This window comes from Copadichromis virginalis, linkage group LG9 (genome assembly GCF_057382275.1).
Source record: "Copadichromis virginalis isolate Kocher_CV1m ecotype Utaka linkage group LG9, C_Virginalis_male_GT1.1, whole genome shotgun sequence".
Lineage (NCBI taxonomy): Eukaryota > Metazoa > Chordata > Actinopteri > Cichliformes > Cichlidae > Copadichromis > Copadichromis virginalis.
The window spans coordinates 10,131,806-10,150,782 of NC_140626.1; the positions used below are offsets into that span (position 1 = coordinate 10,131,806).

Consider the following 18,977-nt stretch of genomic DNA (forward strand, 5'->3'; position numbering starts at 1 on the left):
CGGGTCCAAGACACACCCATTGGCACTAGATGTGCACCCATCAGGGTGGGTGCATGTTTCACTAATGGGTGTGAGCTCTTAATCATTTCTCAAGCTGAAGCCACCTACATGAGCCTGGGTGTGTCAGAGAAGGCTTAAAAACTGCGCCATTTAACTGAAACAGTCTGGATCATTCCTTGAGTCAGAGGAAGATTTTATGTCAGTAAGTAGAGGATGTCAATCATTGTTACTGGAGCGTGAGGATAAGAAAGGTAACAGAGAAAGGTAACGGTCAGACTTTACGCGACTAACAGCTCTTCTTTCATACCTTCTGATACAGTTTATCGGGATCAACAGAGATTTAAAGGTAAGTGAAGAGATCATGAGGAAAATAAGTTTTGTCCAAAGTCATTGACAAAAACTTTGGGAATGGTGCAAATTTTGTGTTTCATACATGTTCCCTTTTTATTCAGCTTATTCTCTACATGTTTCTGATGGAGAATCATAAACATTTCATAAGTTTCTTTTATTGGTAAACAAATCAAATGTGACCCTTCTTATCTTCTGAAATTCTTCCTGGCACAAGCGTCTGGGCTATATCCTGACTGAGGAGGACCCATCCCTGCCTCATCACTGCACTTTTAAGGATTGATCATAGATTATAGATCAGACTAAGATCTAAAGAGTTTCCTGGATCCAAAATATTAATTTGATTATCTCCAAGCTGCATTGTTATCACTTTTCCTTTTGCGTCATCACACTGGAAAACACACAGATTGCCACCAAATTGCTCCTGGATTGTTGGTTTTTGAGGACATTCCTTAAACAGATCACAATCAGGCAGGATTTTGCCCAGAAGCTAAAATTCAGGATACCAGGAAGAAATGCAGAATTTATAAAGAAGTGTCTGTTCTTTAAATGCTGTGCATACATTTGCTGTAAGTCTTTGAACTTTATTAAAAGCTTGATTGTTTATTACTATATAAAAAATAGTGGCAGAAAAAAGTGGCAACCTGTATCAACACGTTGATATATGACATCAGTTTAATATTTATTTATTTATTTATTTTTAGATACAATGGCATCATCAGTCCCTGTATCCAAAGCTAGCACTGCCTTCTCTCTGGCTATGCTCAAAACGTTGAGTGAGGAGGACAGCACTGGAAACATCTTCTACTCTGGTCTCAGCGTCTCTGCAGCCCTCGCCATGCTGATGCTGGGGGCGAGGGGCAGCACAGCCACACAGATGTCAGAGGTAGAATATGCACATGTTGTGAAATACATACATGTTGTGGCACCCATTGGGATCAGAGCGTCTGCTTTCAAATATTATGGGAAGTGTGTGTGAATCTGTCTCATCAAGATAAAAAGAGGAAGGTGTGGTTTCAGGTGTTCGGGTAACTGAGTGCACAGTACAGTGATGTATGAAGGATTTAAAGGAGAGTAAAAGCAGGTTATTTTGTATTGAAAGGAGATAATAATAGGAGATCACAAATATATTTTAATACATTTTTATAATGGGGATAATGGGAAGGTTTGAGGAGGGTTTCTAGTGGAATTTTTTTTAACCCAGCAGGCAGAGTGGGGTGTGACAGGAGAAAGTGTCTGTGCAGGCATTCATTACTCACTTGGTTTCCCAGTGTCAGCAAAACAGGTAGGGAATGCTTGTGTTGGCTGAGGTTCAGGAAAGGAATAATGAATTCCACTGCACTGTGAAGCATGACATCAAACAGGAGACTTTGAATTTCAGTCAGGACAAGTTCCCGATTAGCTACTGGAATTAGACAAGAACAAGCCCAGGCAGGCTTTTTTTTCCCCTGTTAGTGTTTGCGACTTAAACACAAGTTGATATGGACAAAAAAATTGACAAACATAAAATATAATTGTTAACTTCTCAACCAAAGTTGTTAAACTATAATACATTTTCAACCTTTATGTTTTTTACTGTGTAAATGACAAAAATGATCAGCCTTTACCCTGCCCTGCTTTACACTACGTCCCATTTTTCTTTTTCATATTTTTATTGAGAGACAAGTGTACAGTGGTTTACAATGACAATACAATCTGTTCCCCTCACATATTTTTTTTAGTTTTTCTTACATGAACAGATACGATAACACACACACACACACACACACACACACACACACACACACACACACACACACACACACACACACACACACACACTTAAATAAACAAACAAAACAAAACCTAATAAGTAACCCAAAACAAACACAAACAACAAACCCCAAAACAAACACAAAAAAAAAAAAAGGGGGGGGGGGGGGGGGGGAGAGATATGATATTAATCAGCAGGTAGAGCATTTAATGACTTGCAATAGTCTACGAAGGGGCCCCAGATACGATAAAATTCTCTGTATTTGCCCTTCGCCACAAGGCCTATCTTTTGCAATTTAAGAAATGACATCACATCTCTAAACCAAAAAGAAACTGAAGGTGGCTTTGAAGATTTCCAAAGGAGTAAGATGCAACGTCTAGCCAAAAGTGATGTAAAGGCTAAAATTTTGAAATGTGTAGGGTCGGTTAGACCAGTGTTGACTGGAAGCCCAAAAACAGCTAGAAAAGGGTCCATGCAGATTTGGGTCCCAAGAGCCTTGGAAAGAATAACTGAATACTGACTCCAGAAGCCATGGAGTCTTGGGCACAGAAAGAACATATGGCCTAGGTCACATGGGGTGGCATGACATCTCTCACACTGATCCATCACTTGTGGGTAAATCTCAGACAGACGAGACTTTGAATAGTAAACCCTGTACAACACCTTGAACTGGATAAGTTGCAACCTGGCACAGGACGTACTATAACGGACATTGGATACTGCTTTCTCCCATTGCTGATCCGAAAAAATTACTCCTAACTCCCGCTCCCAAGCCCCCCTAATTTTAGCAACTGAATGGACATTTAAATCCATAAGTTGTTCATATATTAAAGATATAATTGAATTCTTATTGGGTTTAAGGGATAAGAATTCCTCCCATGGTTGGACATTAGGAAGAAGAGGGTAGGAGGGGAAGAGAGCAGAAGTGCAATGCCGTGCCTGAAAATAACGGAATAGATTGGTAGCCGGAAGATTTGTTTCTGAACACAGGTCTAAAAAAGTTAAGAAAGTGCCATCTTTATAGAGATCCTTAAAGGTATTAATACCATGATGCTTCCACTGTACATAGGTACCATCAATGAGGCCAGGAGTAAACAGATGGTTCTGCGTGATGGGCATCTGTACTGACGCAGAGATGTACTTAAAATGACTCCTGAGTTGTGACCAGACCCTTAGACTAGACTGTACCACGGGATTTTGGGTGAAATGAGAAGGCTTAAGTGGTAGTGGAGAGAACAATAAAGCTTCTAAGGATGAGGAAGTGCACAACAGGCGTTCCAGTTTACACCACAGCAGTTCTTGAGATTGAAGCTAATGGGTCAATTTGTGAATATGAGAGGACCAATAGTAAAATAAAAAGTTAGGCAAGGCAAGACCACCATCAAACATCAGTCTCTGCAATAATGATTTCCTCACCCTGGGGTGTTTCCCTCCCCACAAAAACGATGTAACTAGCTGGTCTAACTTTTTGAAAAAAGCTTTAGGTAAAAATATAGGAATATTCTGAAACAGAAATAACAATCGAGGCAAAATGTTCATCTTTACAGCATTGATCTGACCAATTAGTGACAAAGGTAGTGAATTCCATCTCTGAAAATCTGATTGAATTTGAGTCATTAAAGGGGAGAAATTGGAAGAGTATAGAGAAGACAAAGTACGAGTCACGTTAACTCCCAAATATTTAAAGCCGGCAGGGCTAAGTCTAAAAGGAATGTCAGATTGTTTAAGTGTAAGACTTAAAGAATTTATGGGGAAACATTCACTTTTAAGAAGATTTATTTTGTAACCTGACAGAGAGCCGAACTTGTTTAATAGAGACACAATCGATGGTATGCTAGATAAGGGAGCAGAAACATATAGAAGCAGGTCATCTGCATACAAAGACAATTTTACGTCAAGGCCTGACCGGGAAATACCACGAAAATGAGGAAGGGCCTTCAAAGCTATAGATAGGGGTTCAATTACAATAGCAAAAAGTAGGTGGGACAGGGGGCAACCCTATCTCGTGCCGCGTGACAATGAGAAGTAGCCAGAGGAAACACCATTTGTCTATACACTGGCTTGGGGTGCCTTGTACAACAGTCGAATCCATGAAATGAATCTGTCCTTGAAACCAAATCTTTGTAAGACCGCAAAGAGAAAGCTCCACTCCACACGATCGAAAGCTTTCTCAGCATCAAGTGAGATAACTACTTCTGAATTAGTGGTCGAGTGTTGGGAAAGAATGACATTCAAAAGCGTGCGGACATTAAAGAACAGCTGGCGGCCTTTAATAAAGCCATTCTGTTCATCTGAAATAATAGTAGGAAGAACCTTTTCAAGGCGAATTGCTAAAATTTTAGCCAAGACTTTAACATCAACATTCAGCAGTGAAATAGGCCTATATGAGGTGCAAGACGTAGGATCCTTACCCTTCTTTAAGAGAACAGTAATTAGTGCTTGAGACAATGTAGGGGGCAATAGACCACGTTCAAAAGATTCATTATACACTGAAAGAAGTAGTGGGGCTAACTTGTCTATAAATGTTTTTAAAAATTCAACTGAAAACGCGTCAGGTCCTGGTGCCTTACTATTGTGCATGGTCTTGATTGCATGCACAATTTCATCCAACCTAAAAGGGGCATCTAATTGTTCAGCTATAACAGGATCGACAGTGGGCATTATAAGACCGTTAAAAAAAGAATCCATCTCAGAGGCGTCAGCAGCAGATTCAGATTCATATAGGGAGGAATAATACGTCTTAAACACCTCATTTACTTCCTTTGAATCAGAGACCAAGTTGCCTGCCGCATCTTTAATTTGAGAAATTAATCGAGAAGAGGCCTGACGTTTTAACTGATGGGCCAAAAGCCTTCTGGGCTTATCACCATGTTCATAATAAGTCGCACGCGCACGAAGTAAAAGACGTTCAGCATCTGCCGTAGAAAGTAAATCAAATTCGGTCTGCAAGTCAAGTCGTCTTTTATGCAAATCAGGAGTGGGAATGTCAAGAACCTGTCTATCTATGTCACAAATTCGTGTAGTCAAAGTTTGAAGTTTGGCTTTGTGGCTTTTAGTGGAATGGGCAGAGAAAGAAATTATTTGCCCGCGCACATATGCCTTGAGAGATTCCCAAAGCAATGACCTCATAACAGTATCGCTGTCGTTAAACACCATAAATTCATCAATTGCAGATTTGATAATGGTAACAAACCCCTCATCCGAAAGCAACAAAGAGTTAAATCTCCAGGGTGAGGAAAAAGAGGACTGGGCTATGAGCTTGATGTCAACGCTAAGTGGTGCGTGATCGGAAATGACAATAGGATGATACGTAGATGACAGTACTTTTGGAATAAGGGAACCGTCCACAAAAAAATAATCAATCCGCGAAAAGGACTGATGTACCTGAGAAAAGAAAGAGTACGCTCTGGTGGTAGGGTTAGAAAACCTCCAGGGATCTACAAAACCATTCTGAAACATAAACTCCGAAATAGACTTGGACATAGAGGATTGGGTCAGGGTCCGAGGATTCGAGCGATCTAAGGCAGGATCAATAACACAGTTTAAGTCACCACCCAATATCAAAAGATGAGTATCAAGGGAAGGGAGACTACTCAAAAATAGCATCATCTGTAAAACCTGGATTATCAAAATTTGGCGCATACACATTGACTAAGAGGACGGGTACATTGTACATGGTGCCTACAACAACCAAATATCCCCCGTTTTTGTCAGCTTTAATCTCAGAGGCTGTAAACTGTACCCTTCTGTTTATTAAGATCGCCACCCCCCTGGCTTTTGAATTAAACATTGAATGGAAAGTATGACCCACCCATGGGCACCTGAGCCTAAGATGATCCCGATTTCGCAAATGGGTCTCTTGCAAAAACATTAGATCACTCTTTAAACGTTTAAGAGGCGAGAATATTTTAGATCGTTTAATTGGGCTATTCATACCTTTGACATTCCTCTTTTTTTTTTTTTTTTTTTTTTTTGCCTGTCCCATTTGGTTCTTTAGCCATCAGAATTGTTGTCTGAAGACCAACAAGGATACCCAATGGATTTAGTTTGCCAAATGGATCATCGTGGCATTGCCGTATTGGTCCATTTGGTCGATCTTTGTTTTTATTATTTATTATATTTTATTTTCAGATGTTACAGACGGGACAGACATGAGTGAGGGATAGGAAAGGGAGAAAGAAAGAGGAAGGAAAGGGAAAACAGAAGGGGAGAGGGACAGTGAGAAAGGGGGGGAGAAAAAAAAATAAAAATCTCCTGGATCACCTGTTGAGAGAAAAATAGAAAACAAGCAAAAAAAAACAAAGCAACATACTAAACACAACACCATCGCATTAATCTAGCTAAGTGTAAACAGCAGTAAATACTAAATATTCAATGTTGTTGTGCAGCACGCAGGACAGATGTGCTTCGAAGTAGCGGCCAAGAAAGGTGTAATTTGGGTCTACGAGCAGTGAACACCCGTGTGCATACCTGTGTGGATCAGCGCGCTTGTATTCCGAAGGTTTCTCCATGTAACGATCTGCTAGGGAGTGTGGGGGGGCCACAGCCCCGTCCTCCAGGGTGTGAAGCGGGTATGGAGGAGATCAAAACTCCAGACATCCAGAGGCCCCCAGAACACAAGAGACCATGGAAGACCAACAGAGGGGCAGCCGCGCCACTGTTCCAGTAAGAGCTGAGGAGAGTCCCAGATGAGGGTTCACTCAGCAGCCGCGGAGCAGAAGCCAGGGGGGGTTGCAGTGACGCGCCCATGAGCTCTGCCGGCCCCCAGCTGTGCCTGAGTGACCGAGCCCCAGGCCGAGAGGCCGGGGGCACCCCACCTCCGAAGGGGCCCGAGCGAGCCCCAGGCTCCAGGCCCCAATAAGCGGCCGCCAAGGAGTGAGCCGGTGTGTACCCGGACGCCCACCCCCAGACACAAAGAACCACCAACGCACCGACACCTGAGGGAGTCCGCCACCGGCAGGGGAAGTGGTGGTGGGTGGAGATAGGCCTCCAAACCTTGGAGGGCCTGAGATGTCCCCAAAGAGGTGGCGTCTGATACCCAACCTGACATATAGACACAGACATACAGGCACACACAGACACAAACATCCATTCCCACCCTCATGCTCTCATGTGCACTTACTCCACACTCAACCAACGTGGAGACAGACATAAAGAGACGCTGTACACACGATCACACTCCCCAAGCATACTCTACAAACCGGGTCTAGGTACCCTTGCCCCTGGAGGGGGGAACTGCACCCAGACCCAGGTGGTGTTACCCTTTTCCCTGCGGTGGGGAGAGGCAGACCACCCCGACTCCGTAGCAGCAGGGAGGCCCCACACCCCAGACCGCAGTCGGACGGCCAACTCCTCTTAGCCCTCCCGCTCCAGCAGGCCGCAGAGAACGGGGGTGGGAGAAGACTCCAAACCTCCCTCCACCCGCTCATTGTAGTGTTGATGCATGTGTGTTCTAAGGTGCAATCTTCAACTGGTGGGGGAGATTGTCACATCTTGCAGGAGCTCTCCTCTCTTCAGGAACTCTCTCTGCAGGAGGGGGAGATACAGGAGAGGTGGAGGAAGATCTCAGCCTGGGCGTTTACTGTCTTATGTAGTCTGGAAGATGAGTGGATGGTGGGGTGGGTGCAGTTTTCTCTGTGGTGGGGTTGGGTGGACTGTCCCGGGCTCTGTGGGGCCGGGGGGCGCTGCTGCACTGGGCCTCGGTCTGGATGGGCCTGGGCCCCCTTTCCCTGGCGGGTCGCGGAGTATGGGAGTGCCTACTGGGGTCAGCGGGGGAGCTGGCCCCAGGGAGGGGTTACCTGCCCCTCCCTTCCTTCCCTCCCCATCTCCAGCTGCCTCCCTCTTCCAGCTCCACCACAACCACCCACACATGCAGGGCCTTGGAGTAGGGGTATGTCACCAGGGTGCAGAGGAGGCTACCCCCCCCCCCCCCCCCCGTCCCCCCGTCCCCTTCTGGCTGCCTCTGCCTCAATTTTATCCCACAACTTAGACATTCACATTATTCACACTCTCATTACACATACATATAGGATCTTGGGGGTGGGCACAATCACGGAGTCCAAATTACCATCAGGGTGTATACCTCACCCCTGACGTCGTTGCCCACCTCTCAATTTTAAATACACTTAGACATTAAGGGCTATCAGGAGGGACTATGCGCTTACCTGCTGCTCCCTGGCAGGTAGCTCCATGCCCTCCTGGGTTTTAATTGTACCTTTGACATTCCAAGTTAAAAATCTAATACCACTATTGCCTAAGGACTGACCTGAAGTACTGGTCATTGCAGAAAGATAAAAGAGAAAATACTTATTTCTTCACCCCCAAAGAAAGAACAAGTGGGAAAAACACACTCACACAAACACACAACGCAAACCCACAACAACAGAAGTACAGCTTCAGAATAAAAATAATAATAACACGTCAAATGCACCCTCCCGCCTCCCCCCTGCACAGCAAAAGCCCCCATCCCCAAACGATGGAGACGGCAGTGCACGCTCCCACTCGGAGCAATCTGAACAAAAACGCTCCCGACTACGAAACGAACCGTGTCAAACCAAAGCTCCAACAGAGTCATTTCTCAATAGATTAAAAGGCACAAATAAAATAAAAATAACCCAATTATACTTTACTATTAGACAGGTAAAACAAAACAAGTGTTTGGCAGAGTAACAAACTTAGCTTACCACAATGATGTTTGGATTTGGATCATGCGCTATTTCAAACAAACAAACATTGTCCCGCTATATTTTTTATCGCGTGGTTATTGTCTTAATATATTCCTTGGCCTCATCTGGCGAGACGAAGTCGCGCTGCATTCCTTGATAAGTGATCCGTAGTCTTGCCGGATAGAGGATCCCAAATCGGACTCCCTGGATGCCGCGAAGCTGGCGACGGACCTCATTGAAAGCCGCACGGGCCCGCGCTGTCTTAGCGGTGTGGTCGGGGAACACAGAAATGGTCATATTATTTATCTGCACCCTCTGCAGCTCCCTGGCCTTCTGGAGAATCCTAGCACAGTCAGCGTAATAGTGCAGCTTCACAACCATAGCACGGGGGCGTTCACCGGTGTTAGGTTTGGGGGCCAAAGTTCGGTGGGCTCTGTCTACAAGCGGCTCCTTCCCAAGCTGAAATGCCTCCATCAACAGCACGGACACATCTGTAGCGGACAGGACGTTCTCCTCTGGCACACCAACAATGCGTATATTATTGCGGCGAGACCTGGACTCCAAATCCTCGCATTTATTCTCCAATTTGGCCAACTCCTTTGACATCGCATCCACTTTGGCTTGGAGGTGGACAATATCATCCGTGCATGTGGAGAGAGACTGTTCCATCTCCGTAACTGTGCTTGTGAGGCCAGCGAATTCCTGCCGCATGGTAGTTATATCTGAGGAAAGGTCCGTTTTTAGTTGCTGTATGTCGGACCTGATAGACGTGAGATTCTCCGCAAACGCTGTCGTCAGTTCCTTTTTAAACAGTGCTGAAATTTCTTCACTAAGTTCAGAGAGGAGTTCAGCCTTCGTGAATTTTTCCGTATCGACGAGCGGCGTGTCGGGTGACCCAGGCAGTGGCGAAGTTTTACCACGAGGCGGGGATGCAGTGTTAGCAGCAGGCCGCAAGTTTGGCTGAGAGGTGCTTGCGCTCTTATTAACCTTACGCGACATTGTAAACACAAAAAGCAAAAACAGTCTTGTCTCGGAACTAAACAAAAAGAAAAAACCCGTCAAAATGTGCCTGGAAATGCTAGATAATAACTAGACTCTGCAGGAGCTACGCTCGGTGCGACCTACGCCATAGTCACATAAACCGGAAGTCCCACTACGTCCCATTTTTAAGCTCAACATTCTTGTTTGAATATTTTAATATTATCTGTAGTTCCATCCCACTTGTCAGATTTAGACCTAGCATTGCACAAATTTGATGAACTAATAAAATATATTGTACTGAATAAACAACTCGGCATTATAAGGTAAATGAGTTTCAACCATTTCGACAAGTTTACTTATCTTAATGAATTAAGCTCATTTTATTTTGCCTAGGTTGCTGTTTTAGTTCAGTGTTTCTTAGATCTCTTTGTTTCATCACCCTCTCTGTTTAAGTCTCCCTCCTAGGTTTGTCATGTTGAGTCTGCGTGTCTTAACTTGTCGTGTTTCTTGTCTGCATGTCCTGTGTTGTCAAGTTCGTGTCATATCTCCATCCTGTTAGGTTTCCTGTTTTATTTTGAAGAGATCGGGTGTCCCATGTTCATTGTGTTTAGTTTCACTTCCCGTGTGGCATCATTATATTCATTCTAATCAGCTGTTTCCCCGTGTGTTTCCGCTTCCCCTGATCACCTCCTGTGTGCACTTAATGGCTGTATCCCAATTCAAGGTCTGCAGCCTTAAAGTACGCAGCCTCAACGATCCTCAAGGGCCGCATACTTAAAGACCGCTAAGGCCGGAAGTGCGAGGCTTGTGAAATGGGACGGTCTAGCCGCCGTTGCGCTGCCCAGGTTGCCTAGCAACCATGATACTAACAGCTGGAAACGTGTCATACAACTTTGTTTGACAGAAATGAAGGAGAAAATCTTTTGTTCATTTGTTTGTTTGTTTCTACAAGAGCTTTGATCATTCTCTGTAAGATTAAGCTCAGCTATTGAACGGCGTATATTTTAAAGTAAAGGCTTTAAAACCAAGTTAGTACAAACGTCACTAATGTTACATAACTTTGCCGACATGTGGCCAACAGTAATGTTTTAATGTTCTTCATTATTAAACATCTGCACATAAATAAGTGACATAATATTCAGTACTTAAAGTCTACTCTTCGGCCGCCCCTCATCCGCCGTTTTTTTCGGCAAAATTATCCATACCCACCGCCGCGTTATGCATTCTGGGATATGTTGGGCCACGAAGTCTACACCGCCACGTCCTTAAAATTCAGGGAAATGACGGACGCATTTGAGGGCCGCATTTCGAGCAGCCTTCGAATTGGGACAGCCTTCGTCGCGTCGCGGTGACGTAATCGGCCTTAAAATGCGGCCTTTAAGGCTGCAGACCCTGAATTGGGATACAGCCAATCTGTGCGCTTTCATGCCTCATCCACTTTTAAAGGTTTTTCATGTTTATTTTCTCCACGTCACATTTTTTTATGTTTAGGATATTTTGTGTTTTCTTTCTAGTTTTCCCCGGTTCAGGTTATTGTTTAGCTTTGAATTGATTTCGCCTTTTTATTTTTGTACTGCTTAATCAGCCATAATAAATGGCGCTTTTTCTGTTAGAATCAAGTTTTGTTTTTGCGTGTCTGCATTTGGATTCTCCTCCTCACTCCACACAGTCAGCTTCCGCCCAACTGTGACAATAATATATAATGTTCCACATAGAGAAACAATATATATTTTTACAGCCTTGTACTCCTTAGTAACATTTAAAGGCAGAGGTTTTACTCATAATGATATATTTCTACTGCACAGTGCTGCTATTTACTGAAGAAGTGAACTGTAATTCAATTCAATTCAATTTTATTTATATAGCACCAAATCACAACAAAAGTCGCCTCAAGGTGCTTCATAGATACAGAGAAAAACCCAACAATCATATGACCCCCTATGAGCAAGCACTTTGGCGACAGTGGGAAGGAAAAACTCCCTTTTAACAGGAAGAAACCTCCGGCAGAACCAGGCTCAGGGAGGGGCGGGGCCATCTGCTGCGACTGGTTGGGGTGAGAGAAGGAAGACAGGATAAAGACATGCTGTGGAAGAGAGACAGAGGTTAATAACAGATATGATTCAATGCAGAGAGGTCTGTTAATACATAGTGAGTGAGAAAGGTGACTGGAAAGGAAAAACTCAATGCATCATGGGAATCCCCGGCAGCCTATGTCTATTGCAGCATAACTAAGGGAGGATTCAGGGTCACCTGCTCCAGCCCTAACTATATGCTTTAGCAAAAAGGAAAGTTTTAAGCCTAATTTTGAAAGTAGAGATAGTTTCTGTCTCCCGAATCCAAACTGGAAGCTGGTTCCACAGAAGAGGGGCATTAAAACTGAAGGCTCTCCCTCCTATTCTACTTTTAAATACTCTAGGAACAACAAGTAGGCCTGCAGAGCGAGAGCGAAGTGCTCTAATAGGGTGATATGGTACTATACGACTGCAAGGTTCCTCACAGCGTTACTGGAGGCCAAGGTAACACCATCCAGAGTAAGAATCTGGTTAGATACCATATTTCTAAGATTTTCAGGGCCGAGTACAATAACCTCAGTTTGATCTGAATTAAGAAGCAGAAAGTTAGCAGCCATCCAGGTCTTTATGTCTTTAAGACATTCCTGCAGTTTAACTAATTGGTGTGTGCTACCTGGCTTCATGGATAGATAGAGCTGGGTGTCATCTGCATAGCAGTGAAAATTTATGCTATGTCTTCTAATGATGCTGCCTGAGGGAAACATGTATAATGTAAACAGAATTGGTCCTAGCACTGAACCCTGTGGAACTCCATAATTAACCTCAGTGTGTGAAGAGGACTCTCCATTTACATGTACAAATTGGAGTCTATAAGATAGATATGATACAAACCAAACTGTACACTGGTAAACTGTTACAGTATTGGTCCGTGCAACCGACAAAAGAAACAAAGCCCCCCCCCAAAAAAACAAACAAAACAAAACAAACAAACAAACAAAACTGCTGATGGTTATACAGGAGTATGGATTACAGAATGATTACATCAATCATGTCATTTCACTACATATCTGGCAAACAGATCATGATTTGTGTACAAAGGCTGGTTTTGCTCCTATCAGTATTATATGTGGAATATAAGTAGATATTGAAAGTGCAAATAAAAGCAGATGATCTTTGCCAAAGCAAGGGGAAAATTTGTGGCTTTAATAACAGTAGTCGTTAATATTTTACCACAGAATAAAGCCCAGAAACCCAATATTACAATAATAAGCTATTATGGTGATTCAGCTAAACCATTTAGACAAAGCTTCACAGTTCAAATGGAAATAAACTAAAAACTGTTGCAAAATAAACCAGAGAGTTTCTCAAGACAAGAAATGGGATATTCTTCAATGGCCAAGTCTGTGATCACATGGCTTGTTAAGTATGTGTCAACGTCCAGTACAATACTGTATGAATATAATAATGTATTTCTACCTGAGAGTTTTTGGTTTGGTGCAGAATATGTACATGCATGGCTTCTAGGCTGCCGAATACTTTCATTACCATATATAACATAGAGGAGAGGTGAAATGTGTCCATAACCCTCCATATTTCTTTAACCTTAAATTTGAGACTTTTTGTCATGTGGATTTATTTTTTTATTTCCAAAAGGGAAGCAGGTCACCACAGAATGTCTGCTCAAACATATTTATATCCAAATAACATGTGTAATGCATGCATGCATTCACATATTCACACACAAACAAACTATGAAAATGTCAACAGTGATTCCTCCCTCACAGGTCCTCGGCTTTACTGAGGTTGAAAAACTAAAGCCGGCAGAAGAGAAACCGACACAAACACAGTCAGAAACGTCGTCGCTACAGACGCCAATGCAGACCCTGATGCAGACACGGATGCAGACGCGGACGCAGATGCAGACGCAGATTCAGCAGCAAACCAGACTGCCGGGCTACCTGCGCAAGGTGGTAACAAAGCGAATAACTGTGATCTGACAGGGAAATTCAAGGTTTTAGCTCCAGAGTATCTCACACCAAACTTCCCACCACATATATCCAACACATAGCTAACACCTTAAAACAGAATTAGTAGAAAGCAGATTTATGCAGCAGGTGAAAAGTTCAGTGTCAACAAAAGCGTAACATCATACATGTTCTAAATGTTTAACATATTTGAGCGTTTGTTGCGTCTGTTTGTCCTTTTTCTGTATTCTTTCCAAAAGATGCAGGAGGCCTTGTAAATACAGATTACTACTGAGCCCTTCAGTTCCTTAAGACTTTGAATCCAATCATTCAGTGGATGTTAGTTATGAGAAAGCTATTACCAAATGAAAACAAACTAACATTGATACATTCAAAAAGGCCAATGCAGAGTTATGTTAGCCATATTAGCTGTCTTTCATCTGTCTTTGGTTCATCGTGGCTTTATAACACGTAAGTCTTCTCTGGCTGTTCACAGTGTCTGAAACCCCAGACCGACGAGGACGATGTCCACGCCAAGTTTGCCAAACTACTAACTGATCTGAACAAGGCTGATGCTCCATACTCCCTCAGTCTTGCCAACAGACTTTACGGGGATCGGTCCTACACGTTTCTCGAGGTGTGAGAGGAAACCTGTTGTTACTTAGACTTACAATAAATGACTAACCTGTGCAGTGAGCCCTGTTATAAGTCATGAGACCAAAGCTGTGCACGTTTCTCCCTGCTCCCTGGATTTTCACTTACACAAAGTTTAGGACAGTAATGCTAATTTAATACCATGAAGTTGGCTACATCTAGTCAGTAGTAGTGGTAGTACAAGTTCACTGTATTTACTGGAAACATTTCACAAGAATATGTTCTATGATAAAAAACAGACAAGTCTTCATAAAACACAGCAATAAAATAGAAACATTTGCATTAAAACTAAATAACACAAAAACAGTAAAACTGAAAAAATAGAACTAAACAGATAAAACTAAAATGAAATATAATCATTTTACAGTTTTATTTATTTACAGTTCATAACAAGAGACAAGGCACCATTTCTCTCCTTTGTGTTCCAGTCATCACAGCAGATTAAACTTTTAAAATATTTGCAAATAGTATAAAGAAATATATAAAGAAGTAAAACAGTAATTTATTAATACTTAGAAATACTAAAATGTACATTTGTCAGCAAAAACTGCTGCCATCTGAACCGAAACGTTACAAACCAGCTTACCCACAATCTGTGTATTTTTCTATGCTGGCTACTTAAATTGGCATCCAACAAGCTATTTGCTTTAATCTTTTATTAGACAAAGGCTGACTGGTTAGTTCAAGCTTCAACTGCATCCAAAGGACTGAAAATGTTTTAACACAGTGACTGAACTTGATTGAAGTCTCCGTAGTTTGTTGAATCTGTTTCGAGTGACTTATTTTCACAATTCCAGGAATTTTTAAAAGGCACCAAAAAGCATTACAACGCTGAGCTCGAGTCTGTGGACTTCAAAGGAAATGCAGAGGAGGCCAGGGTCCACATCAACAGCTGGGTGGAGAAGCAGACACAAGGTAAGCATAATGTAACTTTAAATGATCTCCACTGTAAATCCTTGGGGATCAGTTGTGTTGTGTTCAGTTGAGACATTATTACCGGATTGTCCACCGTCCACATTATTTTCTGTTTCCAGTTCTTCCAGTCTAATTTCTATTCAGTATTAAGCAGCACTATCTCTGGGTTTTACTGTTTGGTTTCATGCTATTAATAAAACCATCACAGCAGTATGTTGCTGTAAATAGCAGGCCAATTCTTCTATTCTTATTATATTATGTGATGGGTACTTCTACTTTGATCACTTGTGTCTTTAACATATTTTTATTTTTCAGGCCCATTTAGGATTGGCTGCTATTGATTCTATATCTTTATATTATCTTAAGTGCAGCAGGAAATTCATTCATTGTTTTTATAAAAGCGCGATACAAATACAGGCCATTTATAAATCTACCATCTATAATAATAGGATACAAGGACTTTCTATGAGGGTTATAGGACTGTGGTGCCACCTGCTGGAAATGAGACATCTTAATCCCAGTTGAAAGAAGACATTATTTTTGTAGGAGCCATTTTTGGGTTGATACCTTATGTTGCCGCTAGAGGTAACCTTTTTAAGTTTCTTTTTTTTAAACTTTATTTAACAAACAATGAGTATACAACATACGAACAGATGAAGTATACAAAACAACAGAACATGAACACAAAAAGCCAAGAGTAAAAGAAAAAGGTAACAATTATAAGAATACACATACATGTATTGTTTTGAGAGCCTTTGTGTTGGTGGAGTCTGATATTGATTGTATGTACATTTCCACATCCTTAAAATAATGACAGAAATATGGTGTTTTGTTAGTAAACTTACATTTATGGATAAAAAATGTAGCTAAAAGTATGAACAAATTCATCATAAAAAACATTTCTCATACTTCTTGGGGAACTTAAACAAACAGAATAAAACATTTTCCCATCGTAAAGAAAACTCCCTTAAAATATGGACAATAACAAACCTGCTAAATTCCTTCCAGAATCTCTGTGTAAAAGAACAGTACCAAAAAAGATGCGTCACAGTTTCTGGATGATCCCCACAGAAAGTACAATTAGTATTTATGTCCCTTTTAAATTTGACCATGTAGTGACTGGCTGGATAACATTTATGTAGAATTTTAAATGAGACTTCTTTCACCTTATTTACAATCAAATATTTATGGGGGACCATCCAGACTGTCTTCCACTTGATATCTGGAACATATCGGTTCCAATAAGATGTTATATATGGGAGAGAGACGATATCTTCTTGGAATAAACTACGTATTCTCTTATTGCTGTTACCAAGTTCCTGTGAAAAGCAGATTTTTCCTATTGGTGACTCAGCTGGATCAGGGAGAGTGACTGAGGCAGATATTGAGCTGTCAGTGTTTTTATATAACATTAAAGTCCCTGAGGGTGTGGCACCAAGCACCACTGAGGATTCCACCTTTTTAAGTTCCTGTATGGTAGGTTTATGTAAGGTATTTAAGGTGGACGCACGTAATCAGCGTCAGGTGTGTTGTTAATCATAAGAAGGCAAAACGTTTGTGACCGCTGCGCTTTTATCTTAAAATGTTTGGAACAAAGACCAAAAAGGACAAGATAAGTACTGCTGGAGTTATTGGACTGTTTAATTAATTCATGCATACCAGAAGCATCGCGTCACCCCCGCTAACAACCACCTCAGTAGCTTCAAGCCTACGCTTGAATTTTTGTTTTTTGTTCCCTGTTATACTGATCATAAAGCTTTTTCCCCCTTTTTTAAAATAAAAACCATCTTGCTGTTGCCCTGTTTTCTGATTTTATAGCTGAAGATGTTGTACAGTAACTAGTGCATCTTTGGTAATAGTTAATAGTTTTCATAAATTCTTTTTACCAGATAAAATCAAGGACTTGCTAAGCCAGGATGCAGTGGGTAGCCTGACGAAGCTGGTTCTCGTGAATGCCATTTACTTCAAGGGCAGCTGGAACACGCAGTTTAAGGAGGAGAAGACTGCTGATGTGCAGTTTCGACTGAACAAGGTAACAGTGCAGAAAGGCAGCATAGGATGGTGCAGTTATACTTTGATCTGTCATACTACAAACGAGCTGTGGACTTTGCTGAATGAGAACATAAAGCCTGGAGCTCTGAGGGGATAAAATCGTGCTTTTAGGACGATCACTTTCCAACTTTATGCAGTTATGCAATGCAGTTTATTATTCATGTAATATCCAATAAGTTCTCAAATAAATCTCAAACAACAGCACATCACAAACTTCGGCTAACAAGAACAAATTGTGTTGTGACGTGTGCTCTACATCCAAATCCACTCAATGGCTGGAATAAAACCATGACAGAACTTTTTGAGATCATTTTGAGACTAAACACAAAAAACATTTCTCTTGTCTCCCCTATTTTTCAGAACGACACTAAGCCGGTGAAGATGATGCAGCAGAAAAGTAAATTTCCTTTTGCGACCATTCCTGAGGCCAACTGCAAGGTAACATCCATCACTTTCAGCTTATTACAGGATTTCACCAGCATGATCTAAAACTTGTCTTTTACAAATATCAGCCTAAATTTCTAGATTAGGAAGTCAGATCATCTTTGATGGAGTAATAAATAAAAACAATGTTTCTGGACAGATTCTTGAGATGCCGTATAAAGGAAATGACCTCAGCATGCTCATATTCCTGCCTAATGACATAGAAGATGATACCACAGGCTTGGAAAAGGTAAGATGCACTTACCAGTACTTTAATGTCCAGTTTCAATCAGACAAGCTAGTGACACTGTATCCACACAGCTGGAGAAGGAGCTGACCTATCAGAACTTTGTGGACTGGACTCGCCCAGACATGATGAGCCCCAACGAGGTTGATGTCAAGCTCCCTCGATTTAAGATGGAGGAGAAGTATGACTTGGAGAAAATCCTGACCAACATGGGAATGGAGAACGCTTTTGACATCTACAAGAGAGACTTCTCTGGTGAGAAATATTGCACCAATGAGACACACTGAATCAATTATACAGTTATATTGAGAGCACAAAAACTGCAAAACATCATCTGGTAAAGAAAAAAACACAACTGATTTCTGGGCTCTTCATCTACTAGGAATGTCTCCAGCAAATGACCTGATAGTGTCCAAAGTTGTCCACAAGGCTTTCGTGGATGTAAATGAAGAAGGAACTGAGGCTGCTGCTGCCACTGGGGTTGACATGGAAGTCCGCTCTATAACGATTCCCGCTGAGTTTGTTGCCGACCATCCCTTCATCTTCTTCATCCGACATAAACCCACCAAGAGCATTCTCTTTGTGGGCCGGTACTGCTCACCCGAGTAAACACGAGCTGACATTGACATGAATTAAACATAAAACATTATATACAGTATAAGATTTTGTAAGGTAAACCTAGTTCATACAAATGAAGTAAAGAAAAGTTATTAAAACAAAACGTGCCTTGCTGTTTATTCTTTCAGTGTCCCACAGTAGCACATTTCCTGCTAGGAAAATGTCAGAAGTCACATCATTTCTGTAAATTGGGAAGTAACTGTAATACATCAAGTCACCTCTGTCTCTTGTTACCAGGACTTTTTAAAATGAATGGTGCAACATGGAAAGAGGCCCTACACAAGAGTTTAGCTTTGAGCTCAATATGCGATGATCCTATCAGCCATGACATCTCTGACATGGGAA

At 41.9% G+C, this 18,977-nt stretch overlaps 1 protein-coding gene across 2 annotated transcripts; it reads left to right on the top strand.

Moving 5' to 3' along the window:
* The first annotated feature begins 102 nt into the window (after positions 1-102).
* LOC146701253 (leukocyte elastase inhibitor-like) lies at positions 103-18,817 on the top strand. 2 transcript variants are annotated; one of them, XM_085467632.1, is made up of 11 exons: positions 103-202; positions 320-346; positions 1,053-1,234; positions 13,544-13,726; positions 14,220-14,360; positions 15,175-15,292; positions 17,182-17,324; positions 17,705-17,782; positions 17,928-18,017; positions 18,089-18,269; positions 18,397-18,817. In XM_085467632.1, the coding sequence occupies exons 3-11, from the start codon at positions 1,058-1,060 to the stop codon at positions 18,621-18,623; spliced, it is 1,338 nt and encodes a 445-aa protein (XP_085323758.1). In that variant the 5' UTR covers positions 103-202; positions 320-346; positions 1,053-1,057; the 3' UTR covers positions 18,624-18,817. The 2 variants fall into 2 exon arrangements, with proteins under 2 accessions (XP_085323758.1, XP_085323757.1); XM_085467631.1 differs by having other exon boundaries at positions 103-346.
* Positions 18,818-18,977: the final 160 nt, after the last annotated feature.